This window comes from Neomonachus schauinslandi, chromosome 3 (genome assembly GCF_002201575.2).
Source record: "Neomonachus schauinslandi chromosome 3, ASM220157v2, whole genome shotgun sequence".
NCBI classification, from domain to species: Eukaryota; Metazoa; Chordata; class Mammalia; order Carnivora; family Phocidae; genus Neomonachus; species Neomonachus schauinslandi.
In genome coordinates this window covers 188,256,470-188,281,902 of record NC_058405.1, presented here as the reverse complement: position 1 = coordinate 188,281,902, position 25,433 = coordinate 188,256,470, and the positions used below count along the sequence as shown (strand labels likewise).

General features: G+C 50.1%; 1 protein-coding gene across 2 annotated transcripts in view; it reads right to left on the bottom strand.

The window, feature by feature from the left end:
- AGAP1 (ArfGAP with GTPase domain, ankyrin repeat and PH domain 1) overlaps positions 1-25,433 on the bottom strand; it is a 338,554-nt gene that overhangs the window by 53,389 nt on the left and 259,732 nt on the right. For both annotated transcript variants that reach the window (XM_044913774.1, XM_021679032.1), the window contains 3 exons: positions 19,904-20,058; positions 16,722-16,812; positions 8,186-8,408 (listed from right to left, as the gene is read on the bottom strand). In XM_044913774.1, coding sequence (XP_044769709.1) covers positions 8,186-8,408; positions 16,722-16,812; positions 19,904-20,058 — 469 coding nt within the window. The remainder of the gene's footprint in view (positions 1-8,185; positions 8,409-16,721; positions 16,813-19,903; positions 20,059-25,433) is intronic.

Genomic DNA, 25,433 nt, shown 5'->3' with positions numbered 1-25,433 from the left:
AGTGGGTAGAAATAATAGCTAGTTTCATCTTACAAAGGAGAACATACCCTGTTTTTTGTTTTAAATCAAAAACCTCAGAAAATGCTGGTCATGAAACCCAAACTAGAAATGTTCTGGCTTGCCTCTGCATTTCATCATGCAGATAATAAATGTGATTGTGAGGCTTTTTGGAAATAGAAGCCGAACGTTTTCAACAGGCAATGCTAGGTCAGGGACATGGACAGAGGGAGCCTCAGGCAGGAGAGGGACATAGTTACATGAAATGTTGGGGCTCGAACCACACATCTGTGATGGCTGATCCAGATACTTAGAGCTCTTAGGATTAGCATCAACTGCAGAGAATTAAGACTTTACAAACATGTCTGCATGACTTAAAAGATCAGGTTTGCCTCATGAGTGCAAACTAAAACGAATGATGCTTTATTACACCTAAGTTACTATGAGCAAGGCCACTGAATTTCATGAACGGAGAGATATGGTGGCTACATGATCCTATATTACCACTTCACACGAGTAATATATACACGCGGAGACACAGTGCTACCAAGAGTGTGAGCTGGGGCCTCGGGGAGGAGAGGAAGGGGACACTGGTATCTCTAGATGCCACAAGTAACCGCCGGATTTGGCCATGTGAGGCTGAGCAGAGCAAGGACAGGAGCAGCAGAAGGACCAAGAGTAGGTTCCAGGGGTCCAGTCCTGAATTCACATGATCTGACCCATAGTCCTGTGTGTGACCCTGGACAAATAATGCAGGACCTTAACTCTACATTCTTTTTGCCTGGAAAATGGGGATCGTCCTGTGTCACAGGACGGCTCCGTGCTAAGGAAAAGCTCACAGCACCAAGCAGAAAGGTTCCCCAGAAGAAAGTTTCTAGTGCAAAAGAATTAAACAACACGGAAAGGAAAGACCCTTTGGAAAATGTTCTACCATCAAAGAAATCAAAACAGAGGCAGTTGTTTTAGAAAGAATTCATAGGCCCATTGTTTAGAATGTCTTCCACGATAGGAACTTGAAGCCCCACGAGGTTAATCTTAGCATGACGTTCCCTTATATACACTCACAAACGGACAGAGGCCCAGGCGTGCCCAGGACACCCAGAGGCAGTCGGCACTGGCCACTGGCTTGCATTTTCATCTACCAGTGGTAATAAAAATTCTTAGAAATAAAAAAACTCCTTAATTGTCTCCATTGCTCCATTTCAGAGAGTAAACGAGAGGGATTTTCAACTCAAGACAGCTCCTTGGTAGCCACACTGGCTCCCAGGACACATTTGGTTTCCTGCAGGATCAAATGAATCCTGGGGTTCGTGTGCAGCAGGTGGCCACAATGCACCAAGAGCACTACATTGTCCATCTGGTTCAAAGGCAAACGGAAGGTACAGTTCTCTTGTAAAAAGCAGATCCCATTTTACTTAACCGCAAGGAGAGAATCTTCTTAAATTCGCTTTTCTTACAATTGGAGTGAGTCTGTTAACAAGAGCTTAATCGGAGACCACTATAGCTGAGCATAAATTCCCGCCAAGCTCCCCGACCGCGGTTTACCAGATGAACCGCCGTATCTGTTGTCAACTGTAATCTAGAGGCATTATTTTTGAGGCAGTGTTAATGCACTTCTCATTTGTACACTTTCCTAATTGGCTTAATATTTATAGTGGAATATTTCTGATCCGGGAAGAGCCCCGGTAAACTCAAGCAATATTTAGCCATGTGCTAATGAGGACCAGCCAGTCATGGAGGGGGCGCTCCACGAGTTACGGTTCTCGCAGTCTGGCTCCAAGCCGGCCTGCGAGGAGAAGTCGCCAAAATGGCTTAAGTAGAGTCCGAGATCCCCAAGCAGCTGTTGGGTCTGCAGAGCCGTGGCCATATGAACTTTACTGGCGGTAAGCGTCAGTCCTGCATGCAGACGGTGCGCTGTAAGCCTGCAGCTCCCCCAGGTCTGCCTGTGCCCGCCTGGCCGGGGGGGCAGGCCGCTCTGCTGGCTGTGGCCGGGGCGTGCCCGCCGACAGGCACTCCGCCGCGACAGAAATTCACTCTGAGTTGCAATTAGTGGTACTGTCATTTTCGGGGGCTCCTGCCAATTAATTAAGCCTGTCAAACAGAAAAGCCACAGCGCTCACATGATAATTTATATTGGAAGAGACCAGCGGCTTCCTCCACACACTGAATTCTCCCTCAGAGCGCTGAAATACGTGAGAGAAAATAAATAAAATAAAACAACAAAAAAGTGCGGGTGAGTGGGGGGGGGGGCTCCGCACGGGCAAGAAGAAAGTTAAGCTGTCCTTGTTATAATTGTTAACTCTGATCGCCAGAGTAGGAGACAGGCTGATTAAAACTCCAAACGAGCCCCCAGCTCCCTGAACCCTCTGCGTCCGTCCGGGATGATAGAATCAGAGGAGTTTATTCATACCATTAAGCCCCAGAGAACTTAATTGAAAGAAGAGCACAGCCCGGACCTTGACAAGCGGGAGGTCACTGTAATTGCTGCCGGACATATTTAACATTAAGATAATCAGGCCATTAATTACCCTTTGGATCATTAAATCAGCCAGTTGCAAAATGAAATTTCTGCCTCTATTACTCACTTGAGAGACCACAGGGGTGGCCTTTAATTTATCAGTGAGCTTGAGATACAAAGGCTGGGGTTGGGGGAGGGCAGGCGGGGAGGGGGCCGCACAGTGGCAGTGGCGGCGGGGGCAGGGCATCAATCCGCCATGCTTGGTGATCGCGGCAAATTAACTAGGTAAGATAACCTCCGCTTCCAAAGGCAGAAGCTGGGGGTATGTAAATAGATGAGGGCAGACAGGGAGATCAGAGTCTGCACACCACTTAGCAGGATAATAAAGGAAATCATCCTTGATTATCAGTGCTAATTTGGACACTGCCGGTAGCTTGTTATGCGTGTTCTGAGTAGCATTTAATTAATTCAATTGCTTGTTAATGAGGGAAGTGACATGTGGGGAGCAGATGCCACCCAGCTGCAGATGGGTTCTGGTCATCACTGCAAAGTCCTTTCCCCCCCCATCCCTCCCCCTGCAAAGTCCTTTTCCCCCCCATCCCTCCCCCTGCCCCCCCCTTTTTTTTAAAGAAAGAAAATAGGAAGAGGTGTCAAGCATAGAGGAACACTCAAAAGAGACAAAACACTGACCTCAGCGGGCCAAGAACTGTTGAAAAATAATAAGATGAGATAATCCTGGGGCTGTGTGGGTACTCATGTTCCCTGAGGCCACATTTGGAACAGTGCATCTTTATGCCAGAAATTTGAGCCCGAGATTACTGTATTGTGATCTTATGATCAAACCTAACGAGACAAAGACGTGGCCAAGTGGTACTGCTTTTAATATCTCAGAGTTAACGGTAGGGATCCAATTATTTTCAGTTTGGATACATTTCCCCTTTATCAATATCTCCATGTGCATAAATAAGATGAAAGTGGCGATCCCAAATCAAAAAGGACCGGAACTCATGTCACTGGGCAGACTTGCTCCATCTGGAAGTGCACGGCCAGTCTCTCCCACACAGATTTCTGACGTCCGGCCCCAAATCTTCCTCCCGAAGGTGGCATCTTTTTATAGGTTAAAGACAAGAGGGGAGTTTGGACGTGCAGGTGACAATGACAGAAAGAAAAAGAATGCTCAAAGAGGCAGAAGAGTGTATCCTAAATCAGCAACTCGGCTCCCTTCCAAGTGGGATCAGAAGGAAGGGGGATTTCGGTTGGGCTTAGAGCTTCTCCCAAGGGTTCTTTGACAGAATGGAAAACACACGTCCAGGCTCCTTTGATTTCCGAGACCAAATCGGCTGGCTCCCAGATCGCCGTGTAAATAGGATACCTGCCCCGAAATGCCAGCCGCGAGGGGTCCCTACAGACCCTGGCGGGCCTGATGCCTCAACGCGGAGACCCAAAGGTGGGAGAAGGGAAGACGAAGCAGGCAGCCGAGCGGAGTCTGGCTTCTGCCAAGAGGAACATGGACCGGAGGGCTCCTCTCAGTCCTGGTAGGAAATAATGGTCACCGCAGGCAATCCCAAAAGCTTCCAAAGTGAACTGGCGACAGGAATGGAGAAGAGCAATGCACCACAGTGACACAGAGAGGAGCCCCCCAAACACCCTTGTGGGGCCCAGGAGGGGAAGAGGTCCGAGGTTTGTCCAGACGGCCTCGCTGTGTGCTGCAAACGTGAGAGCCCCTGATTTCATCCCTGAACATGTGAGCAATCCCCAGGCCCCGAGGCAGCAGGAGTACCTGGCACATGGGTTCCACACAGCCCCATTCCCGCTTCCCCCCATCTGCTCACTCCTTCGTTCATTCACTCAAGAAGCATGGTCTTCGCAGTTTTGCTTTCTCTGCCTCCGAGCCTGCTATCCCTTGCTGTGAAAGGGGCACCAGAGAGCTCCATGACCTGGCCCTCCAGTCACGTGTGTCCTAACACTGGAGCCAGGGCCCCACGTCCAACTGCACAGAACACACTGCATGGGGCGATCCGCACGCTCCTGTGCTACGGGTCATGAAGTCCTTGCCCCCCCCACAGCCCACTGTCCCTGCATTAGCCCTACCATCTAGCAAGTCCCATCCACTGTCACCACAGCTCTCCTGCTTCAGCATCCCCATTTATAATCAGTATTTTAAGTGTGTGCTTAAATGATATCAATAGCAATTAGAAAGGGGAATTCGGATTCCACCCCAGATGTAGTTAATTGCTGTACCGGGCTCCTTTCTCTGAATTAAACCTCCATTACTGAGGGGGATGAAGGGTGTCCTCTCCCCTCCTGCGACAATAAATTTAATATCGAATGCACTGGGAAAAAATGGCAGTTGTTGCAGAATCCATCCAAAAAGATTTTTTTTTTCTTCCTGGGAGTAATTAAAAGACGCTTTTCTTGACTAATGATTCCCCAGTTTAGGAATGGGAAGTCAATACTGCTTCACTGCCGTCAGCTTCGATTGATCACAATGCTGCTCAAGTTTGAACAGCAGTTCTCAGGGCAGCTGAGAATCACTGGAACCAATTATGAGCTGTCCGAAGCTGCCCTAATCAGGGCGCAGGGACAACAAGCAGAAGGCCAGCCAGCTGGTCAAAGGCGCCTGTTTTCCTAACTCACCTGCGGGCCTGGGTGACACCAATTCGAGGTGGTTTCAGGGGACTGGTTGTTTCTTTGGAGAAAGATCTGCTGTGTCCCACTTCCTGTGGTCCTAAATGTGTGTGTGCGTGTGTGCATGTGTGTGTGTGTGTGTGTGTGTGTGTGTGTTTGGGGGAGGAACAGCACATTTCTAATTACATTCCACTGTCAGAATGAATCTTCTGAACAAGATGGAATGGACCGAGCTCAGGAAAGCAGCTGGGCCCTTTTCCAAAGAATTAGCCTGGATATATTGCACTTGGCCCTTCCTTGGATAGGAATAAAAATTTATTAAAATATTTCTTTTTAGTATTACCTTAGGGCCACATTAAAAGACCCCTCCAGCTGTTTGTATTAACAATCATAGGTTCTGCGGAGAGACCAGAGGGGGTGGGGTGGGGGTGGGGGTCCTTTCCTTGTCTCGGAGAGGCAGGATCCAGGCTGCCTACCCATTCTCACGTCACAGACTGAATTCCACATGGAAATTCTAGCCCAAATTTTGGGTTTCTCATTTCTGTTCGAGGAGACCACATAAGGCAGTGAAGATGGTGGGTGTCTGAATTATCGTTGTGCTATTAGGCTGAGTCGTTTCCTTATATTTTTGACACTGCATTTTTGGCTTTCCTAGGATCCACCAGGACCACAGCCTTCCAACTGGCTTCCCTGCCTTGTCTCCATCCCTTCCAACAACGCAGCCGGCTGCCTCTAGTCCTCTTGGGAACAGGCAGATCACACATGAATGCATAAACCCCAAAGTTGGTGTTATAATACACCCCTGGCTCAAAGGCTCACCCAGGCCTTTGCTCTCCTTTGGCCCTACCCCTCCTCATTCAACTGAAGGTCCTGCCCCATGGCTGGCAACTCCCAGTTTCTACACTTTCCCCGAGGGCCGGACTTGGCCTAGGCCACGCCCACCCCACACTCCCCACCCCGCAGGCCTGGACTCCGCCCTGCATTTTAAAGTCCAGCTCAGATGCTGTTTCTCCAGTGCCACTTCCCTGGAGCACACTGGTTGTGAGAACCACCCCCCACACCAGGCGTGAAAATTCTCCGGAGTCCTGGCACACTCGGCTGTGGCCCCGAGAACATTCACCGATCGCTGTGAGGGATAATCACCATGTACCACTTCTTCTCTATGAGGAAGTATTCAGAGAGTATTTGTTGAATATTAATTAAAAACAAAACCCCCAGAGAGAATGACTAAAGGCACAAGGAAACATTCAATCCTCAAAGGCGTTCATGTTCTTTGGAACTGCTGTGACCCAGCATCACCGTCACCCTTGCGGGGGGGGGGGCTGCAACTCAGCACGGCCCCTTAGGACAACGAATGTGACCCATTAAGAGCTGGGACTGTGCTGCGGTCACCCCATTTGTGAGACAGGAAGACTGACACATCTCTAAAATATAAAGATGTGATGCACGTAATGCTGGAGAGAAGAGAAAGTTATGCACTCAAGAGCTTAAATCAAATACACAAGTTAGAACAATTAAGTGCCTGGACGCAGGCAACCCTCACTTAGGAATGAAGATGAAATGCATATAAAATATTTACCAGTTAAAAATATCAACCCCTATCTTCGTTACCTAAACGTTCTAAACGGTGGCTAATTATGACAAATGGAAAAACTTTTTTCCAACTCAGGATACTAAAAATAATATATACACTCCTCTTACACATAAACAGTAAAATGCAGGAATAGTTTTTTTCCCTAACTTATTTCAATGTTCTCTGCACTCCTACATGAAACTTGATCCAATTTCCAATCATATTTCATTGTTAGGCGTACACGTCCTCCAAGGAAACGACATCTATGAAAAAAATCGATACTAATACGCAAATTCATCTTTTAAGAATGCTCCTCGCGGATGGTCTGCTACTTTCTACGCTTGTGTTGAACAGATCAAGATAAAGAATTTAAAGGAGAGTACCATTCCTCCCGTTTGCAGGACGTCTGCCCACCTGGGTACTGCGTGGCCGAGCTCACCCGGCAAACGGAGGTGATGCCAGACGGACAAGGCTCTGGGCGCCTCTTCCTCCCCTCGCCCCCTCCCCGCAGGACGCCAAACACGAAGAGCAGGTTAATAACACGCCAGCTTCATTCTCTAAAGTGAACCGAAGGTGGCACCACAAATTCATTTTTCAGCGTTCATGTAACAAAATCCACCGACTGCTCGCACAGGATCGTGGCTTAGCGGCAGAAACCGACTTCTTACGGCTCACGTGGGGCCCGCCCACAGACCAGAGGTCTCATCGCCAGCAAAACAGGCCAGAGGAATTTAAAAAAGTGCTAATGATGGGAGACCCCTCCTCTCCCTTCACATCACACACCCGAGAAGCAAAGGCGGAAAGGGAGTCCCCTGGCCCCTCCTCCGGAGGCAGCCGCAGGGACCCGATGGCCCACTCAGTCTCTGTGAAGCAGGCTTTCTCGGAAGACATGCCATTTTATCACCTCTTAGGTACATTAAATATGTATGTGTACTCAAAAACGGTTTATAATAGCTGTAAATGAAAAATGAGAAAATAAATGGGCTCAAAATAAATGCGTTTTTTACATGGGGTAACAATTAACATTAATGAGGAGTCACCATACGTTACTCTAAACTCAGCTGCTTAAATGTGTTGGAAATATATTTTACAAAATAAAATATATTGTGTTACTGTAAACTGGCTTACTGTAGGTCTGTGGGGGTGGGGAGGGAAACCAACTGAGTAGATGCTTTTCAAAGATAGAAGAATCACAAAATTAAAGAATTAAAAATTCATAATTAGTGTTCGCTGCACATCTTACTCCTATTAGAAATGTATTAATTAAAGTGATATATTCATAAGGTTGGAAGCTTAATACATTTCTAAGAGGGGGAGAGGAATCCCCAAGGTGTAAAAACAAACATAAAAAATCAGGGAGTCTGAATTATCCACGCCTGCTGAAAACCAATTTTAAAAACAGACGTTTCCATGCCGGGCCCCTCGGCATTCCTACAGGTCGCCAGGGCGGCTCCGGGGGAGGCCGTCGTTAAGGTCACTTCCCGTGCTGGCAGAAGGCCCCAGAGCCACACGCCTGCCCACGTCCCTACCTTGTGGAGTCCAGTGAGGGCTTTGTCCGCCCCTGGCTGCTCTCTTCCCAGACGCTGTTGGCCAGCTCATTCCCAATGGATGACATCACCTTGATAAGCTCTATGGGCCAGTCGTCGAGGTCAAGAGAACGGACTCGAGAAAGGTGGGTGCCAAGGTTCCGGTGGATCCCTGAGCATTCGATGCACATGAGGGCTCCCAAGTTCAAACTGGCCCAGTTTGGATCTGTGGGAAGAGAGACGTCAGACCATCATCAGTCATGCCAAATGCCCTCAGGATCTCAGGAACAAAAGGCCAGTTACTGGACTTCACATCCGGCTGTCCCTCCCTAGACTCACAGGGCCTACAAATGCCCTCTGGCCAGTCCTGCATGCTGATTTAGGCATCTCAAGAGGTTTGGCATGTTGGGGATGCCTTTTAAAAATCTGGCTTTAGCCAAAGCTTAGGAATTTCCCACACAATAAACAGGTGCAGGCACTGGGTTGGACACAGAAATGCACGTTCTAATACCTCAATCGCAGCACCCTTGAGAGCGCAGATGCACATGGAAAAGAACCGTATATGACCTGGCATCCACAGTGGATGGCTGCTGACAGAGGGAAAGTGAGGGAGCGCTCCAGAGTATTTCCAAAGCTACAGTGTCCCTTAAAACCAGCCATTTCTGCAACTATAGGCACATCTGAGTTTTCATTAGACATACGACCAACATGTTTGCAAAGTTCAAAGACAAAGGCAGGCACGCTACGACGAAGACATGGTTTTCAGTGATCTTACATTAAGGGCAACCACTGGAGCGGCTCCCAGCATCCCTGCTGGCAAGATGGAGGGCAGGGTCTACCAGTTAGGTTCCGATCCGGCTGGATCAACCCTGACCTGCAGAATGAATGGCAGGATGCTTTAGGCTGTGATAACGCACAAAGGACAACAAATGAGTTTAGAGAATCCGGCTGGAACCCTTGAGCTGGGTCATTCCCTGTGTGAAAGTGGCTGGTGGCACCGAAGACAGAGGACTCAGGCCCAAGGTTGGCTTCGTGCCAGAATCCACAGCTGATCTGCAAAGACGGGGTTCACCTGGACAGTCAATGGCTTTAACCACCAACAGACGCAAGGAAGGCTTAAATGATCCAGGGATAATCAATATTTACTCTAGGTACACTTGAAGAGTCAACAAAAACCCAGGAATGGCCTTGTGCTAATTCATCAGAAATCAGCCAGCCATTTCTTTCATATATAACACAGACTCTGGGAGGTGGGGATGGATACCATGGGGGGGAACAGGAGAAGAGAGGTCTGTGACTCGCAGATGTTCTGGGTGGGAAGACGAAACATACGTCCCAAATAATAACAATAAATATAAATAGAACGAAGAAATGCAGACTACATGCGGAAGGATAGAGTCAAAGGGAGAAATGCACGAACAGTGTGGGAAGGAAGAGGCCAGCCATAGCAGGTGCAGGAGGGCTGGCCTGGGCCCTGTGGGGTGGGGTGATCAGAAAAGACGGTGGGGTGGTGAACAGTTTGCAGAACAGCCCCGCCGCACCCCTTCATAGCCCAGCTCCTACACTGGCCACCTCTGAGTCTGCACCTCTCAATCCCACCTGGCCTCTACCCCCACCTGCCCCCTTGGAGCAGGGCAGCCAACGTCATGGGGCCGGGCAAGGTCAGGGCCGTGTTTAGGCATCATTTTACTTGACCTCTGGATACTTCTTCTTACAACACTGCCTTCACGTAGCTTTTTGGTCAATACCCTCCCTGGATTTTTCTAGCACTTGTCTGGCTCCCCAACTAGATTTCCTTCCCAATTCTTCTTCCTGAACCCACCCCTTACCTCAGGGGATTCTGCAGACTCATCTTCTGATGAGCAAACTCTACCCAAGCCATGGATCCCATTACGACCCAGCTGCTCACAACTACCCACAGATACCACCTGCCTCAGGAGCGAGCACGGATAGACCCCTCTCTCCAAGCAGCTCCTGTAATGACCACTGTACGTCTGCGCTTGGAAATCTTGCAGGTACCTCCCTGTCCACATTTTGCCCTTGAACATCGTCTCTTGCCAGGGACAGCTCCCTGCCAGCGAATGGCACTGATTCACCCAGTTATTCAAGCTGGGATTCTGCGAATCGACCCTGATCCTTCCATCACCCCCCCAGCCCATCACCAAGTCTTGGTATTCGTCGCCTTCTTGCCCCACCACTCCCGCCCTGGTCCATGCCACGGTCACCACCAGGACGGAGCAGCCTCCCATCTGCGGCCTCGCCTTCTAATGCCCGCAGCCTGCGTTCCGCACGGAAACGTGGTCTCCTAGGCGAATCTGACCGCGTCCTGCCCCTTCTCAAAACCCCTCCGTGGCTGCCATTTGCCCTTCGGATCTGACCCACAATCCTGACCAGCAGGATCAGAAGCGAGCCCGTCTTTGTGCACGTGTCTCTCAGGAGCCCTTCGGTTCCCTGACCCCCCGGTACTGCGCCCCTCTGCGTGGCCAGTGGCTCTTCCTGCTGGCCTCAGCACGCAGCTCGCTTCCTCTCAGCAGCTCCCAGCTGTCCCTGGGAGACTGTCACATACATGTGCGTCACTTCGCAAAACCCTCCCCGTGTCGGGCAGGGCCAGGGGCACCGACCTCTTCTCGTTCGCCACACCCCAGAGCCCACCTCAGTGAGCACTTTCAGGCAAAGGAACGAATGGCCCCACTAGAGCAGAGGACCCGTCCTGAGGGACCCCGACGACCCTGACCCCTGGTTTGGGACTCGATGTACCACCGCCCCACCCCTTCCCCCTCCAAGCTTCAGAGACCAGCCTACACAGGACATATTTCAGTGACTGCGTGCAGATCTCCATGGAAATCAGAAATACCGAGGAACTGGGGCCGCGGGCGGGATGGCCTTGCCTCTGCCCCAACAGATGGGAACAACTTGTTGGCAGGTGTCAGCATGCATGTGTTGCCAGGGACACTGCCTGCGTCGCACACGTTGTTCCCTTTAGGATGCATCGGGGCGTCGCGGCCCTGGGCTGCCCCCTCAGGCCGACAGGTGAGTCCAGCGTGGCCTTAAAGCTCTGGATTGTCTCCGGTGTCCCGTCTAGCTTCAGGAGCCCCCGTCCCAGTGCAGAGACCACCACCGGCCTGTCAGCACACGCTCCGCTGCCTGTCTGCCCCCCCCCACCCCCGCAAGCGTCTTCTGCTCTGCAGGCCTCGTGTGGGACATGAGGCTACTGATGTCCATCCCCGTGGGGCTGTCCTGAGGGTTAAGCGTAGGGCTTCGATTCCACAGGGCAGACCAACAGGGAACAAACGAGATAAACACGCCACGTGTCGGGTAAGTGTGTGCTCTGAGAAAACCCGGCTAGGGAGAAGAGGGACACGGACCCGCGTGTGTCATTTTAACCCCGTGGTGGTCGGGGAAGGCTTCTTTGAGGGGACACGTGGGCAAAGACCCAAGGATGTCTTTATAGATATAGTTATATCATTTGTTTGTAATTTAAAAGTATATAGTTACATAATTTGCGGTTTCTTTTTATGCCTGTGGGAAAAAGCAAGCAGCAGAAGAGAGAGGCTGAATGTGCTCCTGCTACAGGTTTTGCTGGGACATCAAGAGACTGGGGAAGGCAGAGGGGAGTGGAGTCCCCTCCTATGCAGGTCTGGGGTACACAAAGATACGTAAGAGAGGGTCCCAGACATCCAGTGGTACAACGGAGAAGCTGCTTCCAACATTAATACGACCTGGTGGAAGAAGTTCACGCCCGGGATTTCCATCCAGGGCGTCAGGCCCCAGCCAGGAGGGAGGGGTCGGCTCTGCCCAGGCGAGCGGGAGGGTCTCGTGGACGAGGGGTCTTGGAGCTGTGGAGAGGCTGCATTGCCTCTCCAGGTCTGTTCATGCAGGGCAGGCTTACCGGCGACAACCACGCCAGGACTCCAAACCCTTGGGCTCTCAAGGGCTCTGGAGGATGGACTTTCCCGAACATGTTAGTTATCTTTACGGCAGGATTTCCCAGAAGCAAGATGTCTGAAGGCTGCGACTCCTCAAGGGGCAGACGCTGAGGTTCTCCAAGCTCACTACAGATGGGCACCCCCGAGCTAAGGAAGCTCAGAGCCCGTTCTGGGGCCTACCAGGTGTAGACAGGTGGCTCCCGGCAGTCTGGCACATTCTTGGGAAGAACGATGGGTGGCTGGGGGTTCCTACTGCTCCAAATCCCATGCGTCATGGAAATGCCCAAGTCCCACTTCCCCGCCGCCATGAGGCACAGCTGAATGGTGGGGGCGGCAGAGTTTACAAGCCAGTAGGAATCATCCGGAGAGGGGTCTGTGGCATCCGGAGCCGGAGGTTCCTCCCATGTGACCACCGGACACAGGACCACGAAGCGAAGGGCCCGGCTCTCAGGGGGACAGAAAGCCAATGGAAGGGCCCACATCTTCAAGTCCCCCTCAATCCTCTCTTAAGATCCCTTTATAATGATAAAAGGAATGGGCTCATTTAAAGATAGGCTTAAGGAGTCAGGAAAGGTGTTCCAAAGAACAAGGACAGAAAATCTTTGGAACGACCACCCACTTTAATCACAGCCAACTTATTTTTTATCTGTGCATATTTACGTGGAAGAAATGCACCACACACAAGACTTTCTCTTGCTTCTGTTCACTGAACAATCTACATATGCACTTGCTATTAAAAATAATCCTTGGTGTTGGAACACTTCATTTATCGGCTAATTCCTTCACTGCTGGTGTCGGAGCCGACTGCCACCTTTGTCCCCGACAACGCTTCGGAGGACAGGGGCATGTGCTTTGTTCCTGCTTCCGTGCTGTCCACCACGGCCGAGAGAGTGGCCACTGTCCCCTAACTTGATCCCGTCTCCGCAGAGAACACACCAAGCTATCTGGGACCCAAAAACGTCATTTTCTTATTCTCAATTTCTACTTTCTCAAACAAAACAAAACAAAACAAAACCCCAAAAAGCCAAATAAACAAACCAGAAAACAAATTAAAAGAGGAAGTCCTTTAATCAGTAAAAAGGACAAAAACCCGCCTAGGCTACACACCAGCCAGGGGCCCGGTTCCCAGGCCCCGAGGCAGAGGGCAGGATGCACCTCCCTGCGTTTCGGCTTCAGCAGCAGAGTAGGGAAGCCCCGATCCTGCTGGGGCCCAAGCAAGCATCCCACACGTTTGTGGCCTGGCCACCTCCTCCTGCCGGAACCCTCTGGAAGCATGAGCGATGACCCCCCAGCTCTGGTGCTGGGGACCCCCGGGAAGGTGCAGGCAGGACCAGGTCCCCCGGTGAAATCAGGCTCTCCCGGCCCCACAGAATGCGGCAACCTCTTCTTGACCAGAAACCAGAGGCTCTCCTTACATTTAATGATTGACTACTGCGTGTACTTGCACACACTGAAATACAGGCCACTCAATATCCAATTTCCCAAGACACAGGTGCTCACTATACAATTAGATGACCCGGATCACCAGAGACCTGACCAATTTCAGAAATAGGTGGGGTCAACGTTCTGGAATACATCCTTACAGACCTTTTCTGCCTAAATTCCTAAAGTGATTCACTACGATCTCCTTGACTCACTGCCTCAATACTTTCTCATTTCCAATGCATTATAAAGTTTCTCCATCTCAATTAATATATTTTTTTACATAACTTACTTTTTAAATTTTTAACATCACTTTTTAAGGTTGCACATTATTGCACTGAGAAGACATCACTATGAATGGTTCTTCCAGTTTTGCACATTTGGGATGTTCTGATTTTTTGCTCTGTAAACAGCGCTGTGATGAACACCTTTGAAGCTATGTCTCTGGGCCCCTTTGCTCATTCCCATGGGCTTGGTTCCTGGAGGACCCAGCTGGAGGGTAGGGCATCCACTTGCCCGAGGCTTTTTATGTACACTGCCAAACGGCTCGGGGAGGTTTTACAGGTCATCATCAGTGTGGGGGTGGTGCCCTTCCCAGCATTTGCACCAAAATTAAGTATTTTGATTTTAAAAAACAAAAAGTCTTTGCCAACACGTCCTGGTGTCCTTGATCTCTAATACAGCAGAGAGGCAAGGAGCTCCGCTTGCTATTTCTGTGACCCGGGACATATAACTCGAAATATAACTCCCCCCTCAGACTCCGCATTTCCTCCCCTGTAAGTGGGGCCGTGGGGCCGACCGCAGCACCAACATTCAGTCACAAGAACTAAAAAAAACAGTGCCCTGGTGGGTTTGGCACAGGCCTGACGGAGACAAAGTGTTTAAAGAATGGGAGCTTGCGATCTCTTTTTTCTCCGGAATTGTCACACTCGGCCTCTCCCCGCTCCCTTCGTCCCTGCGTATCTGCTCAGGGGCCTCCCTTCCCCACAGCTCCGCACCCCCAACCCCACACCTGGCACTCGAGCGACCCACCTGCTCGCAGAAAGGACTCCTGACCTCCTTGTACCATGTGCCTTGTACCATGAAGCCTGCAAGCCATGGAAATCGTCCCTCTTAAGGGGCTCCGGCTGTATGGTGGAAAGGATCGTAGGCACTTCTAATGGAGGCTCTGACAGCTTTAAAAATTCTTACTTTAACAACTTTTTTTTTTTTTTAAAGATTTTATTTATTTATTTGACAGAGAAAGACACAGCGAGAGAGGGAACACAAATGGGGAGTGGGAGAGGGAGAAGCAGACTCCCTGGCGAGCAGGGAGCCCGATGCGGGGCTCGATCCCAGGACCCTGGGATCATGACCTGAGCCGAAGGCAGACGCTTAACCGACTGAGCCACCCAGGCACCCACTTTAACAACTTTTTGGTAAAAACGCACACTTAATAAGTACTCTCTTGTAACTTCCTTTCATGACACATTTTGAAAGTAAAATTTAAAACTTCACACAAAAGAAGATACTTTAGAGAAGTTCATCAAGACAGCTGAAGAAGAGACCCTTTCCCTCCCCTGGGGGCCACAGACACTGGCCTGGTGACCGTCCCCGATCCTGCCCTGCAGCACAGTGGCTGCTCAGGGGAGGCTCCCCCCTGCCCTTTACTCTAACAACCTGAGTTAGTGCCTACCTCCTCCTGTTTACCATCCCCCACAGCGGCCTCCTCCTCTCTCCACTGTCCTGTTCCAATCTACAGGAGATGGTAGGGCCAGGCCCATCTTCCCAAGCATAGCTCAGAATCCATCTCACTCCTGCTCTGAAACTCAAAGGAGTTCCCACTGTCTACAGATGAAGAGAAAGGCTCTAATGTTCTCCACTTAGCGTCCTCACCCCTGCCCCCGCACTGAACATCCTCGCCTCCACCCCACTGAGCATCCTCACCTTCCCCCACTGAGCATCCTCACCTCTCTCAGCTCCAACCAGCCTCCAACCTGAGCAGCAGGTGCATGTCCTGCTATTCCCCTGACGCCATGACTCCTTCAGCCCCTCTAAACACCAACTTCTGCACAAAGTCTGCTTGAGTTGCCGTGTGCAATGTAACAGCCCTTCGCCATGGTGCCAGGTTCCGTGGTCTCTGGGTCCCACCTTGCCCACCAGGCTCGGGCTCCAGGATGGCCAGGACCGTATCACATGCCTGTGATTCCCAGGTGACACCGAGCCTGCGGCCAGTGACTTTCACCTGGTCTCAACTGGATCTCCCTCTCATCAAAACTTTGTGGGCTTTGTTTGTTCTTTAAAGATTTTTATTGATTTATTTGAGAGAGAGAAGAGAGCGTGCACAAGCAGCAGGAAGGGCAGAGGAAGAGGGAGAAGCAGACCCTCTGCTGAGCAGGCAGTGGGATGTGGGGCTCGATCCCAGCACCCTGGGATCATGACCTGAGCCGAAGGCAGGAACTTAACCAACTGAGCCCCCCAGGTGCCCCGCGTCAAAACTTTGTTTTTTAGTAACAACAACAACAAAAAATACGACTGGAAAAAGTTTACTGAATGCCCCCGGCATTGGGCTAAGGGCTGAGATGTAGAGAACTAAAAGTCAGTCTTCAACCTCAAGGATGACAACAAGATGACTTTCTCAGAGGAACAGAGTATTCCGCATTGCACGGCGGGAAGCACCAAGTAAAACTGGGTCACTCGAAGGCACGAAGCAGTTATGATGAAGTCTATCAGTTTAATCAAAGGCTTTAGTGGACAGCGAATTTCACATTAAAAAAAAGAGAAAGGCCTTTTGATGCCAAAATCCAGAATATATGATTTTGCAATGAAAAATACCAACCCCAGAAATCTCTGGGCAGGAATTAACGATTGTGCTGTATTTTCATGAGAAAGCAAACAAGCATATGATCACTGATGAAGCAAAAGGTTAATTCCTGGGTACGGCATGGAATCTGGGCGTGCGCCCGCCCCCCTGGTGTGACGGCTGCTCATCCGGGGGCCGGAGGCAGAAGGCAAACCTACGCTTTCGTGTGCAGGGTACTGTGTTAGGATAAAATCCAAACACGAGTATTTCAATTCTTTAAAAGTCGTCACGTCACATCATAAACCTTACGTGCTGCATGACCGAAGTGGGTCCACTGCACTCTGGGCGTCACCAGACCACCCCACCTCCCGTGTCCCGGGCCCGGCCCCCTTCCCTGGCCCACACTTACTCTGGGTCTCGCAGTCCACGCAGTGGGAGTTCCCGCGGATGTTTCGTATTGACTGCAAGGCCATGGCCTCACTCTGGCTCGTCAGTCGGGACTGCGCATAGGAAGACAAAGGCAAGAGGTAAGAACCCCGGGAGACACTGACGCGTCCCCGAGTAATGTCGGGGCAAAATCAAATCATTTGTCAGCAGATACAGGATGAGGACCGTTTGAAGCAGCCACTCCTCTTCTGAGGTCTTTGGGGAAAAAGCATGACTGCCCGAGAATGCTTCGAGCCCCGTGTTAAGACCTGTCAGATGAGAGGCCTCGACCTGGAGTGAGGACAGGTAGTTCTGGATCATTCGCGAGTGAACACAGACCAACCGCCACCCGGAGAATGGAAGTGGTTAACGGGCTCTGTTGTGTCGGCTTGCTCTGAAGATGGAAGAATGGGAAATAATCCGCTTATGAGCCACGGGTCAGGGCTTAATCGGCGCCACGAGACACAGCTCATGATTCCTCGCCAGGAAGCCACGTCCACACCACGCTTCATGCCTTAGAGACGCACTTTTCACATTAAGAGTATCTCAGTTGCTGTGGCAACGAAGTCACTAAGGAGGGTGGAGGGCAGGGAGGGGCATCTGTTCTTAAACTGATACTTAACCCTCTTCTCTCTACAAGTTAAAGAAATACCTAAGGGGGAAAAGAACAACGGAAGAATTTATAAGCTACGATGTGATCATCCATACTTAAGTTTTATTGACAGTATGATATCTATTCTTCTAGCCTGTTTTTAAAAGCACATCTGTACACATATGTGTACTTAAAAAAAAGCCAGCCTGTATTGCTCTGGAACGTGCACTTTTAGCCCAGTGACACAGGGTCCCTTCTCAATGCACCCCGCATTCTCCCACGTCATCATTTTGAGTGGCTGCACACCCTGCCGCTTACAAGAACTTCTTTCTGAAGTTTTCTTTGATGGACATCTAGGTGGTTTCCAATTTTTCTCCACTGTAAATAGTGCTGTAAAGAACTCACTTATTGCTAAAACTTCGCCTGCATTTGTCATTACTTACTGATGACAAATTTTTGGAAGCAGAGGTGCCAGGTACAAGGGTATGTGCTGTTTTTAAGCTAACTTTTTTTTTTTAAGTAAACTCCATGCTCAGTGTGGGTCTCAAACTCACGACCCCAAGATCAAACAAAAGTTGCACGCACTACCGAACTGAGCCAGCCAGGCGCCCCAGGATACATACTGTTCCTAAAGGCTGCCGATGCATACACCCAAACAAATTTCAGAGGACACTTAAAACAAGCTTCATTTTTATGTCAGAATTTATAAATTGAATCATCTCATGTCAAATTGTCTGATGTGGGATGACTGATTGCTTACTACCTAATAATATAAATTATACTTTGTTTGCTTCCATTCTCTAATTAGCATAATGCATTATGAAGATTTTATTCCCTTTGGTCGGATATCCCAGGATTCAAAGTGTATTTAACAATTTATGTTGGCATCTGGAGTATGTGTGTATGTGTGCACAGAGGGCTGTGTCTGTCTGTCTACCTGACTTTCACAGCAGATGTACATATACATACGCCCCTGCCTGAATTATTCACAGGCAGCCAAAATTTCTTAGAGCTCATTCTCAACTGAGTCTGTATTTTCCCTTCAGCTATTCCTTGGATGGGACTTCCATACTGTGCACTCTGACACCTATTCAGCAAACACCCAAGGTGAACAGGTGTGAGCCTGTCTTCCCTGGTGCTCGTGAGTCCTCCGAGGGAGAGAGCCCCCCACCCCGAGCACACACGGCTAGTGAAAGGGACAGCATTGTAGGCCAGTGTTTGTGTCAGGCCCAGAAGTGATGCTGAGTCCGGCAAGGGCGTGAAATGGAAACAAGAGACGGGAGATTTAGATCTTCCTGAATCCTGAGGATGTGGCATGGATTCAGGTGTGATGTGAAATACTGTGACTGTGTACAAAATCTGGAGGATGTGTCTGTCTGTTTGGCCACGTGCTCTCCCCACTCCTGTTCTGAAACTAGATTCCCATGCTTTGTGTGTGATATATGTGGTCAATCCCCGTCCATGAGGAGATCCAGAAGCTTCCTTGCATTTGCTTCAAGAGCCCCGTCTGTGGACATGAGTCAGTAAAGCCAAGGTTCTCAGAAGGGAGAGGCACTGATTCTCCCCACCTTGGTATAAAACACCTTTAAAGAAAAGAAGCAAATTACATTGTAATAATAACGGCTGTGGTCTGGTTTACCCTGGTTAAAGAGGGTAATAAAGTAAGACACTCCATCTTTCTGAAAGATAGACTCCCTTCTTAATGCCGAAGCTGAGCATAAATCATTGGCAGAGGTTTCTTCAAATGGTCACAAATGAGGGTGCAGGTCAGTGGGCAATGCTCTTTCTCTCCTTTTCTAGTTGATCATAGCTTGAAAAATCGACATGCTCTGAGACTTTACAATGTCCCAGAGAAGGGGTTGAGAACATCCAAGCTACTAAGTAATGAATGAGAAAAAAGCCATAATGGGAATATCACTGACAGTGGTCTAGAAAATGTGGCTTACAGTTTGTTTTATTTTTCTGGCTGAACAATTGCAAAGAATCACCTCCGATTACTGAATAAAACACCGAGCAGGCTTTATCAGCAGAGTTTAGAGAATGGACACGGTCTCCTTCCCAAACGCCCTGCATGCTCATCTTTGAGCCTCTGCTTTTCCTTTACATCCGTAACAAGACTCAGTGTTGTAACTTGACATGGGTTTGAATTTTGTGCACTTGTGAGAAGAGAACAGTGCACCTTTTAAGTCTCCCTCTCTTCTCCTGAGTGTATGCTGCGTAAAACAAAGTAAATGTCAACGCATACACCACAAGAGTCTAAAAGATCCCATCATCCACCATAAAAAGGTCAATGCTTTCTATTTGGGATTAGTTGAGAGAGTCAAGATTTAAAACGGGATGTTCTGCCATAGGAACATGGTTAGGCTAGGATACTCATACTTGATACATATCGACACAAAGTGTTTTTTATTCTTTTCAATTATTTAGCTTTTCGCTCAGGAAGAATAACTGGGTCTTGTCAATCACACACATCATATCATGCTTCCCCTCCCTTGGGCATTCCTCTGGGCCTCCACTTCCCTTTAACGATCAGTGGCTCTTGATTTCGGGGGGCAGCCTGCTAAGGGTCTTACCTTATTCTTGCTGCTCTCACACGACTGTAAGCTGGCTAGGATCTGGCTCTCGATGGCTTGGACCCACGCATCTCGCTCTTCATATGTGGTGGCTTCAAAGTGCCACGTCTGGCCAGTGAGGGACACAATGATAAACTCAAAGTTTTCTTCTTGTTCTGAAACACAGAGTGGTGGGGATGAAGAGTTTAGCTTTCATGAGACCGCAGCCCCTCTGCCCGTCCTCGGTCATAAAAGTGCCTTTGGGTTCAATCACGCCTGCATGGGGCTGGCGGCACACACAGAACCGGCCGACTACACAGCGGAGATCTGAATCTGCAGACCTCCAAACACGCAAGATTTGGTTCCTAAAGCCAGCATGGTTTAGCTGGGTTTCAATCAATGCTCGGGGGATGAGGAAAAATGAAAATCAGTGTGTGATGTCCGTGTCTCTGTGTTGGGCCCAGAGGAAGCCACTCGGGAAAATAACACTGTCACTCACTGCACCATGGAGATATCTGTGGGGGTGAAAATTCAGTTAATAGCACTAATCTCAGAGTAGTCTTGATTTCTTTCAGGCACCTGCATGTAGATCCATAGATACACCAACCGCAAACAGGGATGCCTGGGGGTTTCTGTTCTCTGATGGCAGAAGACCCGTTCCCGTGAGGAAGGCTTTCATCTTTCATTCCATCGTCTTCTACCTGGAGAGTGAGTGGGACTCCAGGTGATCTGAGGCGACATCACGGCTGCCACGGGGCGACCGTCTGCACAGGGAAGAGTGGGACCTGCAATCAAATCCTGCTGTACCACTTGCCACTGTGGGGTCGTTGGATGGACTTGACTCCTCCGAGGCGCACTTCCTTACCCTTAACATGGGGGAAAAGGCCGCCTACTCCACAGTGTTATCCACTGGCTCAGTGATGTGTGCCGCTCAGGCTGACACGGCCTGGGCCACGGGAGACCCTCTGCTCTCGTCTAGCCCCACTCCTGCCATGGAGATGAAAGGGACGGGGCGCCATATATAAACAGCATGACCAGTTACCAATAACCGCGGAGAAATCCCGAGCTGGAGTTTTAGGCACATCTCATTTGAGCCGTAGTTTCCAGTCACTGGGCCATGACGCAGCTGCATTATGATCGCCCCGTGAGCAGCTATTAACCACCTATGACCTGCCAAGTGGAGCCCTGCCTAGGTGACCACTCTGTCATCTGCATGTGGTCACATCTACCGCACCAAGCCCCGATCTTCCACACTCTCAGCTCCCGAGCATCCCTCCCAGCCCCTGACCTCCAGCCCCTGCCCTTCGCCCAGCTCCCTGCTGTCCAGGTCAGCCCCGCCCTTCTTGAGGCTGCTCGCTCAGAGCCCTGCCCCCCTGGAGCCCCTCAGCCCCGAGACAAGGAGGCTGTTCCGCGCATCATGTCCTTCCCTGCTTCCCTCGGTCTCAGGAGAGGAGCAGCCTCGGCCACTGTGGCTGATGGACCCCTCCCACCTGATCCCAGGAACGGGAAGTTTCTTAATGCACAGCCAGCTCTGGGGAACCACTTCCCTAAATGAGCACCAACTGCCTTAGAAACAGGACCACGCTACTTTTACATAAAATCTTTACGCATTCTGATAACGGTATTGTGCTCCACGTAAAATCACTATTTTAGAACTTAGTCCCCTGGGGAGCTGTGAACAGTACCCGAAGGAGGGAAGGTGAGTACGTCCATTGGCCAAACCACTGCTGAAGGCCTTCTGTTAATGCACCCGGTCTCAGGGAATGTGAATGACGTTTGTCTGACAAGAGGGTCCAGCGCTTCCATCGGCTTCTCAAAGGTCTATGACAATCCTGGAGTTGTTAAAATCTCCTGTGATGTGGGCGCACTGTGGGGCGCAGCTGCCGAGTGTGGGTCAGGCCTGGCCCTGGCTGAACCCCAAAAGGGGCCAAGCTGGGCTTCATGTGGAGAAGACCAGGCAGAGCTCGGGGAAGGGGCTGAAGGAGATGCCCCGTGAAGAGCAAGGGCAGGGTCCCCGGAAGGCATTGAGAGACACGGGAGCCTCAGCTGGCGGGGTGGGGGGGTGTCTCCTGCTTGCTTGCAGGGTATGTATGTGCGCATTCCACGCTCCCTGACTCTCTTTGGCTCGAGTTCTGGAGAGATGGTGATAAGAGTTCAGATGTGAGAGGGCATCGGAAATTCTACCCCAATCTATTGTGCTCTTGAGCAGGAGAACAAATGACCCATGTGTCTACACGAAGCAGAGCAGTGCACCTGCTGTGGAATGGGGGGGGGCGGGGGGAAGGCCGGGGGGTGTCTGCCCCCCCATCCCGGGATGCCCTTGGACACCCACGGCCTTGCTGGGATTTTCAACTTAAAAACTGAGGGGGTGCCTGGGTGGCTCAGTTGGCTGAGTGTCCGACTCTCGATCTGGGCGGGGGTCATGATCTCGGGGTCCTGGGATCGAGCCCCACATCGGATTCCTGGCTCAGTGTGGAGTCTGCTTGGGATTCTCTCTCTGCCTCTCCCTCTTTCTAAATGAATAAATAAAATCTTAAAAAATGGGGCGCCTGGGTGGCTCAGATGGTTAAGCGTCTGCCTTCAGCTCAGGTCATGATCCCAGGGTTCTAGGATCGAATCCTGCATCGGGTTCCCTGCTAGGCAGGAAGCCTGCTTCTCCCTCTGCCTCTCTCTCTCTCTGACTCTCATGAATAAATAAATGAAACATTAAAAAAAATCTTAAAAAAAAAAAGACCCTTAAAACCTTGCTGTGACTTACAAATAGGTCTCCCCATGACTGACCCACAATTACACCTTGCAATTATTGGCTGAGACACATCTGTGGATTTTTAAAGGCCTAGCTTCTCGATCCATGGGGTTTAATGTCCTAACACTATAAATTACAAATCTCTTCTACACTGAATTTTGTAAGACAGTACCCTGACTTCATGTATTTTATGCAAAACCACCCCAGTGAACTGGTAGGCGAGATAAGAAAGAAGGACATAAGTCACAGTCAGGCCATCGGGAAAACTTGCTAATTCGTGGATGCAACGTGACAACTGTTGATTACATCTACCGAACAGGCTCACACTTGTCTTAATCTGTGAAATTCAAATGCACAACAAAAGTCCTTCTGATCAAGAATTTTTGAACCTCTCAGTGAAAAAAAAAATTTACAACCAGTAGCTTCCCAGTTAAATTTCTGCACAACTGGCCTGCCACAAAGCCTTCCAGCCAGAATCACGAGCTACATGCCCTGGAACTAAGGGAAAGAACTGAGCTTGCCTTCCAATGATGATGTCTCAGGCACGTGGCTACCAGGCCCCAAGAGGCGGGGGGGGGGGGGGGGGGGGGTCCCAGCCCTCGGGAGACATCGTCGGGGGGGGACCGGCGCACACATGCCCTCAGATGATTCGGCACAAAGTAGTGAGAATACTGATGGGGGTCTGTGGCCCAGGGGCACCGATATTTTTTGCTTCATTCCAATGCGGTAGCTGTTACGGAGCGTTCTCCACTGAAACACTCGCAAGAGCTCCTGCAAAGACCAGACTTTCGAATTCAACTGCGAGAGCAGAGTTGGCTTCATCCTATTAATTACGTAAACAGGACTTACCTAGGTATGCAAAATCGACTCATGGGAGTAAATACAGTTAACTGTTGACGGGAACGTCAGACTTCATTTCTTGCAAATCTCCAAATGGGACTCTCCCTACAGCATCTCCTCTGTGGCTTCTCCATCACTTTCAAAGTCAATCCCACCACTTGTCTTCTCCCTCTACTTAGACTGGACGCAAGCTTCCTTTTCTAGCATCTTCTATGCCACCCAACATTCCTGTCTGTATTTGCGCACTATCTGCGGATGCAACAGCCAACTCTGGGACGCCACACCCTTGAGAAGTGAATCCCCCCTAGTGCGTCCTCTTCAGAGGGAGCCTGGAGGAAATTCAGCTTCTCAGAGATGACCCGTAGGCCCTTCCTACTCTGAGACGCTGTGGGAGGGAAGCAGGACAGTTCTCAACGTTTTGTAACAAGAGAGCTTTGAGCAGCTGCCCGGCATCGGTGTGAAGGGTCCCAGGGCTGGCTGCAGGCTCTTGGAGAACGAGTGCTCCACTCAGCTAGCAGTATCTGCCCTAGGGGAACCCGGGGTGCACTCGGCACACCTGCCATCGCTTTGCCATGCTCAGCCAGAGTTCTCTTTCTAGCTTGTACATCACAGCTGCTGCTTCTCCTTCCTGGCCCTCCTTTGCCGACCACCGGTGAATATATACCCCCGGTTTAGTTCATGGCCTCCCCACCCCCTCACCGCTTCTGAGAGTTCATTTCCTTCCAAAGCGTAGACAGTCACTTCTTTTTTTTTTTTTTTAAAGATTTTATTTATTTATTTGAGAGAGAGAATGAGAGAGCACATGAGAGGGGGGAGGGTCAGAGGGAGAAGCAGACCCCCTGCTGAGCAAGGAGCCCGACATGGGACTCGATCCCGGGACTCCAGGATCATGACCTGAGCTGAAGGCAGTCGCTTAACCAACTGAGCCACCCAGGCGCCCCAGTCACTTCTGATATATGTGGACAATTCTCAGATCTTTAGCTCTGACCCCCCAGATCCAATCATTTGGGGGATTTAAAAAATGCCCACAGATATTCTTTAAATATTTTGTCCTCACATCAAATTAATATGCATGAGATAGATCTACTATAATCTCCAAATGCTCCTCTTTGGTTTTCGCTATTTCTCTTAATGGTTACAATGCTATTTCTAGTCATAAACCTTCAAAAATCACCCAGATCAGCCCTCAGTTAACTGTTTCCCTGGCTCTGGCTCAGCCGGCAGGGTCCCTCAAAGTTTTCCGTGTAACAACTGTGTGCCATGCTCCTCCTAGGGGAGCACAGGCCTGGGTGTGGCTTCCATGGCCTCTTCCAACCATACTGCCCTGCAATATGGCGGACAGACGTGTGCAGGGCTTCTCCACAAAACGTACTTGTCATCGCACTGATGGCCTAATCTCCCAGCCCCTAGCCCACCCTCTCTCCTCCCTCCTCGAGTCCCCAAGAATTAAGATGCCAGAACAGAGAGCACTGAGTGCTAAATGCCTACAAGTGAACGCCACCCTAGGGGGAAAAAACCTTTGGTGGCACGATAAATAAGGTCATAATAAGGTGGGAGAGAGAAACTTGAGAGACCTCCACCCAGCAATCAGGACGGGAAGGGGATACGGGCCCCAGGTTTGCATAGCCTCCTTGGCTCCTGGCATCTCCTCCCAAGGAAAGCTTTCCACAAAGATCAACCACGTGTGAACTCAAAACCAAGACACTAAACACACAGAAAACAGGACAGTAAATTTAGATCCAAAGGATTACGGATACAGAATTTAAAGTAACTATGCGTGAAATGTATAAAGAAACACAAAAAATGGAATCCTAAATTTTCAAGCAAAAGGAAACCATGAAAATTGATCAGGCAGATCAGAAAAAAGGGTAGCTCTTTTGGAAATTCAAATGATAGCGGTTAACAAAACAAGCCCTGACCGCCCCCCCCCCCCCCCCCCCCCCCCCCGGGGGGGGGGGGGGGGGG